This window comes from Trachurus trachurus, assembly GCF_905171665.1.
Source record: "Trachurus trachurus genome assembly, chromosome: 8".
NCBI lineage: Eukaryota > Metazoa > Chordata > Actinopteri > Carangiformes > Carangidae > Trachurus > Trachurus trachurus.
This window is the reverse complement of record NC_139905.1, coordinates 5179595-5194160: the sequence shown is the minus strand read 5'-3', so window position 1 is coordinate 5194160 and position 14566 is coordinate 5179595. Positions and strand designations below refer to the sequence as shown.

General features: G+C 41.9%; 1 protein-coding gene across 1 annotated transcript in view; it reads left to right on the top strand.

Moving 5' to 3' along the window:
- Positions 1-11008: 11008 nt before the first annotated feature.
- Positions 11009-14566, top strand: part of asic2 (acid-sensing (proton-gated) ion channel 2) — a gene marked incomplete at both ends in the record, with an annotated part of 510218 nt that continues 506660 nt past the window's right edge. Inside the window, one exon of the mRNA XM_083977361.1 lies at positions 11009-11581. Coding sequence (XP_083833487.1) covers positions 11009-11581 — 573 coding nt within the window. The remainder of the gene's footprint in view (positions 11582-14566) is intronic.

The following is a 14566-nucleotide window of genomic DNA, read 5'->3' as shown; positions in this document are numbered from 1 at the left end:
AGAGACTTTACATCATCATCAGCAGCAGCAGCAGCAGCAGCAGCAGCAGACGACGACGACACATGAACAGTTTAACACGTTATTGTTTTTTTTCTGGAGTTAATTCATCGTCATCGTCGTTGCTGCTGCTCCTCTCTTTCTCTCTCTCTCTTCTCTCTCTCTCTCGGCTGATGATGGATGTGGAAGGAGCCGTCACTCAGAGCACAAACATATGCTCATTATTTAATTACAAAGCTCCAGAAATCAGCAGCGTTTGATTTCATATCCTCATAAAGATAATGAGTCTGAGATTGTGTCTCTGTGTGTGTGTCTTTATGTCTGTGTGTGTGTGTGTCTTTATGTGTGTGTGTGTGTGTGTGCCTCGACGACCTTGAAAAAGAGGACTAATCCACCCTGCATTGATTTGCTAATTATGCAAAATGAAAGCGAGGTGAGGCTTCATTTCTTTCTCCCTCGCTCGTCGTCCCCGTCCTCTCTCCTCTTTCTTTCTTTTCTTTTCTTTTCTTTTCTTTTCTTTTCTTTTCTCTCTTCACCGCTGTGTCTGTTTATCTGAGTGTCAGAGTGGAGTGGATAAACTGTGACCCGGCTTGTTACTCTTGCATTTTCGAGGTGTAATGGAGGTTTTTCGGGGGCAAGAGAGGGAAGATTGCAGAAGAGCCCCGAGAGGTTTGGTTTGCTTGACCAAGAAGAGAAAAAAAAAGAAAGAAAAAGAGGAGAAGTATTTACCCAGTGCTGCTTGAGTTGGGGTGGAGCTGCTCCGTGACTAACAGGCTCTGGTGGAGGCTTTCCCAACAGGATCTGAGCAGCTCCAGCTCCAGATCCAGACTCACTTCCCACTTCCACCAGCCTCAAAAAACCCTGTAACAGATTCAGGTTAATCCTCAGCCGGTTTGTCATTCTCTCTCTCTCTCTCTCTCTCTCTCTCTCTCTGTGTGTGTGTGTGTGTCTGTGTGTGTGTGTGTGAGAGAGACGCAGCTGCACAAATTTGCTGGTTTATTATGTTCACAAGTGAGAGAATAGTAAAAAGGAGAAGAGGAGATGATGATGATGAAACTGGGTGAATTTGCAGTCATCCCTCGTTCAGTCTGCTCCGTGTGGTTTAGTTAAGTACAGTTCACAGTACAGTGATGCTTTTTCTATGCTTTTTTAGGGGGCTCTGAACGTCAACACAATTTATCTTAACTTAACCCTCCTGTTGACCTCCCAATCTGGTCCCTTCCTTCCTCCATCCTTCCTCCTTTCCTTCCCTTTCTCCCCACAATCCTTCCTTCCTTCCTTCCCTTCATCCTTCCTTCTTCTTCCTTCCTCTTTTGATCCAATTGACCCAATCTGTTCCCTCCCTCCATCTTTCTTTCCTTCCTTTTCCCCTTCCTTCTTTCCTCCCATTTTTCCCTTTGTCCTTGCTGCCTTCCATCACTTCTTCCTTGACCCAGGAGGACAACAGGAGGGTTAAATTAGGGCGAAGGTAGAAGTTGTGAACACCGCTACAGAAAATAGAAGCTTTATTATAAAAAATATTTGATATTTCATTTCAATAACAGGAGAAGGTCAGTGCACACACACACACACACACACATATACACACACACACACACGCACACACACACGTTTCCTCCCTCGCTGAGCCAAGATGAAACTGTTTGTTTTGCTCGTTTTGTGTTTCCGCCAAAGTCGACAAGTCGGCAGCAACTCAACACGTCTTTTCCAGAAAAGTTTTTTTTTTTTTTTTTCTTCCTCGATGATCCACTCTCTCCTCCTCACTGAGAAACGGTTCACACACAGTGAAGCAGCAACTTCACACCCAGGACGATGAATGAGAAAGACGACGTGTTGTGGTGGATCATTCATGGGACAGTGTTTCTGGAAAGAGACGTCAACGTTGCTGCTGATGTGTGAATTTTGTTTTCATTGTTCAAAGTTTATTCACATGTCATTTCACTTCCATTGTGTACAGTATCTGCCTGGATTGTATATTGTAAGGTGAAAAAATACAAGTGTTTGTTATTGGACTTTATTTTTGACAGGCAGTTCAAATGTGCCATTGTATATACTGTATATTATAATATGGAAATGCTTAAAACTGTGCAGTGTAGATTAGATTAGATCAGTCGCTCCCAACCAGGGATTCATTTCAAACACCATAAATCATCCCAAGGTAAAAACTGAAGGTGTCTATAAAGCACCAATAATTGATGGTGGTGATGATAATTCCTGTCTTATTTGTATTAACTGAATACTCTGAAACCTAAAGTTGACGGTATCTGATGATGGATATACTGTAGGGGAATATGTGAAGATGAGATAAGCCTGGTAGGATAAATCTGATTTAACAAAGTCTTAAAAAGTTATTTTCTTGACACATACTGTAATTTTCACCTCCTTAAACCTCTAAAAGTTCACCAAATGAAACAACTCGAGAGTAGGAAGCGGGTGAAAAAACCAAAATAAAAGCTTTGAAACACTTGTGTAGATGGAGCTGATTGCTACTAAAGAGTATTAACCTTCTACTTTGAGCATTCGACAGCCTCCCCGCCTGCAGCGCCGGTCCTCATGGACGTCATTAGTCAAGTTCAGGAGTTTTATATGAGCACGAACCGACCAGACATCCAACACCCAGTTAAAGAGTCATGATGATAACAATCCTAATTGGAGGGGAACTTAATTGAACCAGAACAAGACTCTTATCTTTATATATGCGTGAGCACAGGGGGTGATGGGGGGGTTGGGTTGCTCCTTTTCCCCTTATCTGCACATCTACCAATTAAGACCTTCACAAAAAAAAAAAAATTGGGGCTCGGTTCCAGAAAGTCTTCAGCTATTTGCTCACACTCTGGAATAATTCGCCCTTCAACTTCAATCGTCTCGCGCCAGAGGTAATAATCAACTGTGCCCAGTCTCGCCAACTCTGGTACTTACACATCCTAATTATCTCCTGGTAAGAGCTTATTATTTTTCATAATCCATTAAGATAGTCGATTCGGAAAGTGTAATTACTCTTTTAGTCCCGTCATGCATATAGAATAAGAAGAAGTGCCCAATGACCCTATAACAAAAAAAAAAAAAACTTAGCTGTGGTTTAGAGACACGGGAGGAAAAGAAGTGTCTCATCTGATGCAAAGTACATTTAGTTTAAGAGATTTGGGAGGAGAGGCGTGAAGGATCCAATGTTATTAAGTGATATGTTGATGATCCAACCGTTGGAAAATTGGAGAAAATGGCAGCTGAACTCCTCAGTAAAAGACTTGAGTGTTATTTTTTATGCTAACAAAGAACAGGGACAGTGAACAAGACACTTTGACGACTTATAACAGGTTTAATTCAATTAAAAATCACTGGGTTTTGGATTAAAAGTCAGAAAAACGCTTCCTAAAGTGCAACTTAAACTTTCCTTTGTATGTTTTCCAGAGCTTTTGATTTTGCATGACCTTCACAGCAGGTGGAGTTTTGTAGAAGTTTTTTTTCTTGCCTTTATTGCAGTGCAACTTTCTTGACCTTGGACAAAAAAAAAAACAGCAGTTTTCTGCAGACTCACTTCAGGCTCCATTTAGCAGCTTTTGATCATGTGATATATTATGTTCGTGACTGGAAATGTGAACATCTATAACGCTTGTGATAATGTGCCAAACATCTGCCAATGTGATGTTTCCTATAGCAGCTACTAAACAGATATTAACACGTAGCTGACGACATGATCTCAACTCTAGAAGTCCATTTAGAAGGTGTTCAGTCATACCTAATGATCTTCATCCTCCTTCCTGCACATGCTGGGAGTTAAATCACCCGTTCTGGTTTGAACAGTGTGAATTGAAACCTGCACTTCACTTTCTGAGAGTTGATGAAACATATACCTACAGCACAGTCTCTGCAGGTAAATGGGGAGAAAATGGAAAAACATGGTCCGCCACCACATTTGCTGGTAAAAACGTGTCTTACCTACGATTGTAAACAACACGACTGAAGGTTAAATGAACCTGAAATTGATTCAGTTCTGTCAATCGCAGTTTTCTTAGGTCCAGAATGAATATCGAGCCTCAAAGTTGGAAGAGAAATTATATAAAAACAGTGATAATATAGGTTTTGTAAGCGCTGCATAGTCATTCATATATTGTAGAGGTTGCACTTCATATGATACTTAGACATACATACAAGTGAGTGATGCACAAAAGGAAAAACCTGAATAAAATGAATCGGAGACCTTTGTAAATGCAGAGAGGAGGGGTCAATGACTGGTGTCACTCACTCCCGCTGCAGCTTTATGAGGTCAGTGATTGTTGGCCATCACCTGCTGGATGAATGCTGTTCATGCATTTATATAGCCTATGAGGCTCTTTATGTGAGCTCTCCATCTATATGCAAACCTTTACTGTGATACGTTGAGTGATTAACAGCTATCAATGCTAATCCAAGTCGAGAAGGTCAATTTACGCCTTTAACCAATGACAGGGTAAACTGATATTAAAAAAACATAATAGACTTATATTCAAATAACATTGCACTAAGCTTTTTAGTCTTAACCTTGCAAATTAAAAAAAATATGGTATAAAGACTAACAAGGCTCATGCCTTTTAATAATCTTAAGGATGGAAAGTTAGCCGGATGGATAAAGCCAGATAAGATTGCTGAAGCATACAGCTTTATATTCAACCCTGGAGACGGTTTAATCCCTGTAAAACTATGCTCATTACCTCAGTTGGGAAAAGGGGAGATTTGCTTAATTAAGTTGTTAAGAAAGCAGCAAACCCTGCAGCTGCCTGAGACCACAGCAAGTTTCATTAGGGAGAAAGGCTGTGTGATCGACTGACAGCGTGTGTGTGTGTGTGTGTGTGTGTGTGTGTGTGTGTGTGTGTGTGTGTGCGCGCGCGCTTGACAGAAAGATAAAAAATACACTACAGTTTCTTTCAAGTTCAGTCACCCTGCACTTGTAATTAGTATGTCTGTGTTGTTGTAAATTGCTGAAATTAGTCTGAAAGTGCAAAAAAGATGGACGGATATCCAAAGAAGCTCATCACACACACACACACACACAATCACACACACATTCCTGATTCTGCTGCAGTTATTATGAAACTGTGGTTTGATTCCCCATCTCATCTCCTGCAGTCCACATGTCAAAGTGTCCTTGGACAGGATATTGACCTCCATATCGCCCCCCTCATATATCATCCATGTTTGAGTGAGTGTGTGACAGAGATCCACCATGTAGCTACACCAAAATAAATGTGACCTTGTCTTGATATTCTCTACGAATAAAACTGGATTTTATTGTGAAAGTTTTACATTACCTGTTACACTTTATGAAATGTTTAAGTTTATTATTATCATTATAAAGACATGGTAGCTACAAGAGACAGGCTAATGTTAAATTATAAATAAATATAAATATAAAATACAAATATTCAGCAGGATCAATCCTTCCTTTATTAGCCTACAGTACATGTTTCACATCAGTTCCAAAAGTTTGACTTCATGTTCACAAACAAAACTGGTCTGTGGAAGATTGATAACTCCACTGTTGTCAAACTCAGTTTTAATGAGGAAATCAAATTGAGCTATAAATCTTATTGAAGTTTTTTTTTTTCCACCTTACTTGACTTACTTTAGGCATTTAGGCTACAATAAAGATGTGCTTATGTGTTGTTGTTTCCTGTTTTAAAAAATGTGCTTTATGAATAATAATTTGACTTGACTTGAAAGCAGAAGACATTGTGAAAAAAGAATAAAAAAATAGAGGTAAGAAGAGTTCTGCTTTGGTGCATGAAGGTTTGGTTGATAAGAGACAGTATTTACATTCTTAGACTTTCAGTGTGTCAAGGTTTCTAGTAAAGCACCGAATATGTTACAATTTGACTTTTGGTTTGAGAGCTCAGGTTTCTAAAGATCAAAAGCAGATTTACAAAGCATTAAACACAACAGTTTTTCGATTTCCTTGTTTCCTCTTGCAAAGAAATGTGTCTTTGAAGTCCACTGGTTTGTGCTAGCCGAGATCTCCTTTGAAAAAGAATGACCATGGCAATCTCAAATCTTTCAGCGTGGGTGCATTCACATAGACTTAGCTATTGTCATAATGTTATTCTGTTATTTAGCCTTACAACAACAAAAGTTGTCCAGGTGAGTTCATGAACAGAAGATAACATATGCATTAGCTATTAAAAATTATTACAAAGTTTTGAAAAATCTTCTTATACTTATTGAGATATGAATTATTATTTTTCTTTATCACGTTATGTTAAAAGAAGATAGAAAAAATAGAAGAAGCTAGGCTATCTATAAAATAATACAATTTTAGGTAATGAAAAAGAAGAACACGAGCAGAGTGACAAATGGATAAAAGTCTTTAAAAGGCTTAGACGTTCATTAAAACACGTTAAATTGTTGTTTTGTCTTTTTCTTCTTTGCTCACAATAACATGGCGTCTAGCAGGAATTAACTACGTACGCCATTTTCGGCCGCCATCTTGTTACCGCACATCTGTGGATGAAGGAAGAAGGAGACGAGGAGCGACCGTTAGCTCTCCAAAAACTGTCAAAAAGTGGATTCATGTTTTGTTTTACGGGTCTGTTCGACGGATTATCATCCAAACATACGAAAGGATTCATTTTAAAGAGAAGAGGAACAAGAAAAAGACGAATAAAGAGCAAGTCACCAGCAGAGTCAGGCAAGTCGGGCTCGGCAAATGTAAACATGAACTTCCTTCAACAGTGTTGGCTGCTACTAGCTTACTACTGAATGACCTGTTTTCATTTATTAACTTACCTGAATGATTTTTACGCTTGAAATGTCGTTTGTGGTTAGTTTAACGTTAAATCCTAAAATAATGTAATAATGATAGGCTGATATCTCAAGAGTCTGAAAACGACCTGTATCTGATTGAAAAACATTAGGCTAAATAGCCTAATAATTAGCCTAACAGTTAGGCTAGTTATTGAGGTAACAAGTTAACGTTAGTTTGGGTTGTTTCCATGAGCTGACTCTTGCAGCTTACTTTATTATACTGTGCTCTACTTAAAGGTAAGGATTTTTAGGAACTTTTTCATCCTGGAGGTATTAATTAAAGACATATTTCATTTTTTTTTCTTTTTATGACTGGCAGTTTCATTTTAGCCGCCCATTACTTTTTAATCACTTAATTAGATGTATAGACTACATATAGACGACAGTAATTGCCCAAAAATTTTCAAGATGAAGCTCTCAGCTGACGGTGCATTTTTGTTTTAAACCAAACTTTTTAATTTAATCTTTTAAAAACAATGTGGAGTAGTTTAACTCACCGAGTCTGTTATTAAATGTCTAATTCCTCCATTGGTATGGGTTTATTTTTCATTTAAAAGAGGGATATGTTGAAAACTCATGTTGATTTTATGTGTTTACTGTTGGCAGATGATGTAGATGATAATGCCAAGGTTGCAGGTGTAATTAATGCATATATGTTGTCAATTAGTGTTGCTCATTATGATGATAATAATCCACATGACTGTTGTTTAAAACTTAATTTACAGGTAATTATAAGAAGTTTTGTTTCGTGTTGTCACATGATTGTGCAACTTTTTATTTCATTTTTTTTATTACCAGTCTATTTCTATTCAATCCAAACCCTCTCAGAAGCTGATGTGTTTTCTCTTTCTCTTACCACCTTGTCCCCTCTCACACCTTCTGTTGTTTTCTTCTCACCACTCTCTCTTTTTTTCTCCTCTCGTCTCCTCTCATATCTAGCTTCACACGCCGGCTGCTTCCTCCCTCCCTCACATGTCTGATATACACACACACACACACACACACACACACACACACACACACACACACACACACACACACACACACACACACAAAGCTGCAGATATCACAGTTTCAGTTTCAGTTGTTTATACATGTGACACACACACGCACTTCTTCTTCTTCCTCGCTGACTTTTTCCTATTTTATCTCCATCCTCCTCCTCATCATCATCCCTCGCTCCTCTCAACCTACATCTCCCTGCCGTTACTCCTCCGTCTCCACTTCTGCTTCACTTCCCATGACATACACCCCCCCACCCCCCACCACCACCTCCTCCTCTTCATCTTCTTCTCCTCCTCTTCTTCCTCCTCAAACCAAAAAGCCAACTGCACTGTTTGTTTTATTTCTGTCTCCTCCTCCTCCTCCTCTTCCTCCACTATCTTGCATCTTTCCATCCCTCCATCATCATCCACCGTTCGTGCAGTGACAGTGATGTGGAGGAAACGTGAGCGCAGGCAGAGGCAGAGGAGAGAGAGAGACGGATGAGCGGCGGCGGTGGCGGACGGCGTTGGAGGAGGAAACAGATTCACTTGGCTGTGGAGAGAGCAAGCGAGGAGAACAGTGTCGTCTCTCCCCTCCCTCCCTCTCCTCTCTCTCTCTCCTTCTCTCTGCTCTCTCTCCCTCTCTCTCAGTGCGAGCATGTGTGTTGGTGTGTGTGCGCCCTCCTCCTCCTCCTCCCTCTCGCTCTCGTCTCTCTCTCCCGGTCTCTCCGCTGTCGTTCGCACGCCGTTGCCGTTGCCGCCGCCAACACAGCCACAGCCACAGATGAGCTGGGAGGAGGAGGGAAAGCGGATGTATCTGGCCGTCGGAGGAGGAAGAGGCAAAACGGGAGGAGTTTGGATCGGCACGCAAGACTAAAAAAATCCAGTGGCTCCTCCGATCATCAACAGCTCTCTCTCTCTATCCTTCTCTCTTTTGCTCTGTCGCTCGCACTCACACTCTCACTCTCTCTCTTTCACACACACACACACGCGCAAACACACTCTCACTCTCACACCACTCGCGCCGGCTGGATGTCTTCTCGCTAGGCTGAACGAGAGAGAGGTGCTTAGGCTTGTCATTAGTTTGGGGCAGGAGAGGGGGGGATCCTGTGAAATCTACACACACACACACACTGTTTAGTTACCGCTCGAGTGTGTGTGTGTGTGTGTGTGTGTGTGTGTGTTTGAATGGAGATGAGTCGGGACGTTAAACACACAGAGGCAGCTTTGATTGGCTCGCGGCTTAAGTGACTTTCACCTCTTGCTCCGGGGGCGCCGCTGACTGACTGACTGACTGAGGAGGACTTTACCCACCTCTGGGGTTTTTTTTTTGTCAATGAAATGGAGCAGTCACCGAGGGCGACGGAGGATGGAGACGAGGCTGGGGAGGGAGGAAGAGGAGGAGGAAGAGGAGGAGGAGAGGAGGAGGAGATGAGGGGGCAGTTTGGGTTTAGTGAGTATGTGTGGTGTAGTAGGAGCTGCTGGCAGCGACGGCAACTCTCAGGCTCAAGGGAATGATTGAGTGGAGGTGGAAAGACCCTAAATTAATTACTTTCCATAGTTACTTATGTGTGACGTGTTGAGTCTCCTCCGTCTTCTTCCGCTGTCATTTGTTGCTCTGCTTTTGAGATTTTTACATTTTTTTAATAGAGTTTTTCCTGCAGCTCTTTATCGTTTCCTCTCTCCTCCTGCTTCCTGTCAGTGTCGTCGATATGAAATGTTGGATCTGTTGCTACTTTTAGCCGTGGGAATCTTTTACTATCTCACGATTCGATTCGATTCTGAGTTTTGGGGCTACATTTCGATTCAAAATCCATATTCGATTCAAAACGATTTGATTCATAATGATTTCTGCTGCATTCATATTAACAACTCGGAAATTTTCGACTTCCGACATCATTGCGTTCACGCTGCCAGGAACTCGGAAGAGAAAAAAAACATGGATACCCGAAAGAAGTTTGGCATATTGTTGTGGCTTACGCTGAATACGAAAAATTTATGCAGCAGCAAATTATGTTTGTTTTGGAGGCAAATCAAGAGGAGACGCCGCGGATGAGTGCACATATAACGTTATAGCCGTATAACCGTTTTTTCTGTTACATACGAGGACCACAATTTCACACAATACAGAAATCACAGCTTAATATAAACGTATTTCATATATTGCAATAAGACACACAAAAAATATGCATTAAAACCTCAACAAATAACTTAAAATTTTCAAATTCTAACCGTTTAAGACGAGGGCCGCCATGTTTTGATGTTGTCGTGACGTCAAGTCGGAAAGTCGGAGCTCTGAAATGATACCCGAGTTTTACTTGTGTTGAGTCTTCTCCGTCGTCTTCTGCTGTCATTTGTTGCTCGGCTTTTTACATTTTTACATTTTTTCATAGTTTTTACTGCAGCTCTTTATCGTTCCCTCTCTCCTCCTGCTTCCTGTCGGTGTCGTCGATATGAAATGTTGGATCTGTTGCTACTTTTAGGGACGAGAATCTTTTACTATCTCACAATTAGATTAGATTCTGAGTTTTGGGGCTACGATTCGATTCGATTCGATTCCATTCGAAACGATTTGATTCCTAATGATTTCTGATATCGGTGTGCAAAGGATCCTCATGATCTACTCCAGTTTGCTTTGCAAGACAGAATGACTGTCTGATGAAGTGTCTTTTTCACATTTATTAATGTGAAAAAGACATTTATTTATTTATTAAACATGTATCCATGCTTAGATGCAATTGTTGAAACTGTTGCATAAAAGCAATATTGCTTAAGTAACAAAATTAAAAGTGCCTCTTTATTTAAAAAAATTGTGCAGTTAAACATGCTGCCTTTTAAATTCTAAGGAAACAGCCAGAAGATTTGTTTCATTTTTTTTAGTTTTTTAAATCGATTTTGGGACATTATTTTATATCGAATATTAAATGAGAATTGCGATTCTTATGTGAATCGATTTTTTGGCACACCCCTAACTACTTTCCATAGCTACTTATGTGTGATGTTCTGCTGTCATTTGTTGCTCTGCTTGTTAGATTTTTACATTTTCTCATAGTTTTTACTGCAGCTCTTTATCGTTTCCTCTCTCCTCCTGCTTCCTGTTAGTGTCGTCGATATGAAATGTTGGATCTGTGTCTGTGTTATTGACATTTCCTCTCCCCCCTCTCCTTCTCCCTCTCTCTCCATCTCTCTTCTTCTGCAGGTGTGAGTGCACCAGGGGCTCCCCGGCTGGCGGAGGAGCTGGAGGGCTGACGATGATGGATCTGAAGGAGAGCTGTGGCAGCCAGGGCAGCCAGGAGAGCTCCAGCCTGCACCCGTCCTCCTGGCAGGCCTTCGCCCACGCCAGCACGCTGCACGGCCTGCGCTACGTCTTCCCGTACGGCCGGCCCGGCGTGCGGCGGCTGCTCTGGGCCGCCGCCCTGCTGGCCTGCGTGGGGCTGCTGGCCGTGGAGAGCGCCGAACGCCTCGCCTACTTCCTCTCCTACCCGCACGTGACCAGCGTGGACGCCGTGGTGTCCAGCAGCCTGGTGTTCCCCGCCGTCACCGTGTGCAACCTCAACGCGTACCGCTTCAGCAGCCTCACGCGCAACGACCTGTACCACGCCGGCGAGCTGATGGCGCTGCTGGACGTGCACCTGCAGATCCCGCAGCCGCACCTGGCCGAGCCCGACGTGCTGGCGTCGCTGCAGGAAAAGGCCAACTTCACCAAATACAAGCCCACGCCGTTCAGCATGAAGGAGTTCATCGAGAGGGTCGGACACGACCTGAAGGAGATGATGCTCTACTGCCGCTACCAGGGCCAGGAGTGCAGCCACAGCGACTTCAAACCCGTGAGTCCAGTCAAGGCTGTTTCCTTATTTTTTTTGCTGGGTTGTAAATGTCAACTCGGATCTGAGATCAGCTGGAGGTCGGAGCAGTTTTGCTTCCCTGCTGCCTTTTTAAAGGGATAGTTCAACATTTGGGCAAATTCTCCCATTGCCATGATCCCTATAGTCTTTAGCAGTAGGTTCAATACCTTTGAAGCAGAAGTAAGTGGAATATTTGTGTTAATATAAGTCTTAAATAGTTATATCTTCTGACAGCAATCACTTATATAGAGTGTTTGATCTGAAACACGGGTCTGTCAGTCACTCTGCTCTGCTGTAAGCCGAGGAGAAAACTTTCCTTGTATCCTACAACCTTTATCCAATGAGGAGAGAGAACGGCATGAAGGGCTGTGTGTGCAGCCAAGGGATGCGCGTGAATGTGGTGACGTAGGGACGAGGACCAATAGATCCATGACGAGGGCGGGGGCTGCTAACTCCATCGGCTGACAAGAAGTTAGCCAAAACGACCGGATCGCTTACTTCTGCTTTAATTGTCGGTGCAAGTGGTATTGTCACATTTCCCTTATCAAACTCATCAAATACACAATCCAACAACTGCTCCAAAACGCTCTGGTGGACAAGCTGTGACCCGCACATTCACCACGCTATGAGATAATAACGTATGATTCAGTCAGGACCTCTTCGTCAAAATAATCTTTATTTACTTGCGTGGAAAGCCTGAGGCAGGAAGAGCACACACCCTCCTGCCCTTCATGAGCCATCATCAACGGCATAAGCAGAGAGCGCAGCAGCAGCAAAGAAAACCCAGACAGAGCAGAGCAACCAACAAGATACAATGATAAGGTTCATGACAGATGACGGGATGGAGGTGGGTTGCAAAGAAGCCAGCAGAGGAAGCAGCAAAGGAGGTGACGTCGGGCTAGAGCAGTTTAAATAACGCGCTCTGAATGCAATTCCCCAATAGGAAGCGGCCACGGGGAGTCAGCTGCCTCAAAAACAACTCCCGTAATGTTCCATTATTATCTCATAGCGTGGTGAATGTGCAGGTCACAACTTGTCCACCAGAGCGTTTTGGAGTTGTTGGATTGTGTATTTGATGAGTTTTATGAGGGATAAGGCTAAAATACCACTCACACCGCCAATTAAAGGTAACAAACCTACTACCTAAGACTATATAGGGATTATGGGAATAGGAAACTATCCCTTTAAGGCTGTTGTGTTGAGCTTACGTGTTTGAACAGGTTTGCGTGTTCAGAGTCTTGTGAGTTTGCACTGCAGAGATGGATTGTGTTGTGTTTCTTTCCCCCTGCTTGTTAAATGACTTGATATATGCTGATAGCTGCTCGCTCTCTCGCTCCCACGCTGCTGCTCTGGGAGCCTCCTGCTGTGTTTTTGTCTTCGGGACTTCACTGTTTGGCTGCACAGGTTGACTCTCAAGCTTTGTTTCTGCAAATAGCCTCTCTGCTGTTGCCTTGTTGTTGTTCTTCTTCCTCTTCTTATTGTTGTTGGTATCCCCAGCCTTCACATATTACACGGATTGTGTGTTTACTGGCACAAACTAGCGCTGCAACAGGTGTGTTGTAGAGTCTTCCAGTCGCTGAAGGAATGTAATTATTTTGTCTTGGGCCATAGTGAATAGTAAATTACCCCAAATCCCTTGGCTGCTTTCTTCCTACAGCCAAGTAGATTTCTTTTTTTTATTATTACAATTCAGAACATTTAGAGGATGTTTTGTAAACCTGCTGGCTTTGTCTGATACGGCTGGAAACCTGCCAAACAAATGGACCATTATTTGGACGCTTGCTGGTGTTATTTCCCAATAATTAAGAAAACCAATTTGCCTCGCTGTTGATGGTAGCAGCAGCAGCCTTTGGCTTTTTGTTGCATGTCACCAAAGCTGAGCGGTGTCATGTTGTTGTTATGTGAAACTCATAAAACTGACATGCTGATCATTTCTCTTGAAGAGCTCAGAAATAATCCACTCAAAGTGAGCGAGCTCCTGCACTTGTTGCACACTCGGTCTCTCACTGACACTGAGTCTTAGTTACAGTAAGTCCATCAGCGGGAAAACGTGACACACAAACACACACACACACATACATACACACTGTGAAGGTCAGCGAAAGGAAATAGTTAAAACTTTTTTTGCAGCACAACCATGTTTTCTTTTTTTTTCTCTCTCGACCTTGTGAATAAAAATCCCATCTGTCATTTTCTCTTCAGTGACAAACAGAATCTCAAAAGACTTTAGATTTTTTCATTTTAAGATCTTCTAAGACGCCTTTGGAAACATCCGAGTGTTTCAGGGTTTACCTCATGACCGAGAGTTTGAGAATATTAGTTTGTATTGATTCTGCTGCTCCACTGGTGAATTTTGTTGAGTTGAAAATCCATCACACTGACTCAACAGGCCGACATTCGCCTGTGTGTGTTGGTGTTTGGTGCTTTAAGTGCAGATTGATTTAAATAAATAAAAAAAAGGGGCCAGCATTGAATTACCTCGCTGTAATGAGAGTGTAACTATGTCTGAGCGTTGCGGTTTCATCATTGTTTTTAATCCAGATCTTATCAAATCCCGTGTTGGATCTAAATGGGTTTTAGCTTTCATCATTTACCAACAGAGAAAGTTATAACTGAGAAAAAACTCAAAGATTAAATTTAGATCTGTAATCAACACCTTTTTTTTTTTTTTTTTTTTTTTTTTTAAAGCAGAGCGGATAGAAACACTGTTTTTTTTTTGTAAGTGATAGACTGAATTTGGTTCACACTTTGTGTATCAACAATCTGAAAGTGAAACCTTAATTTTCCTGAGTTTCCTGAGCAGTTGCATCTTATTAAATCCAGGTATTAATCTCACACAAGTATGGAAAGTATGGAAAAGTATGGGAAATGGAGACTATTTTATGGAAATATATTCATCTTAATACTTATCTGGGTTTTTGGTCTTATGTGAAGTTATTTGGGTTAATTATTTTGAATGTGCTATTA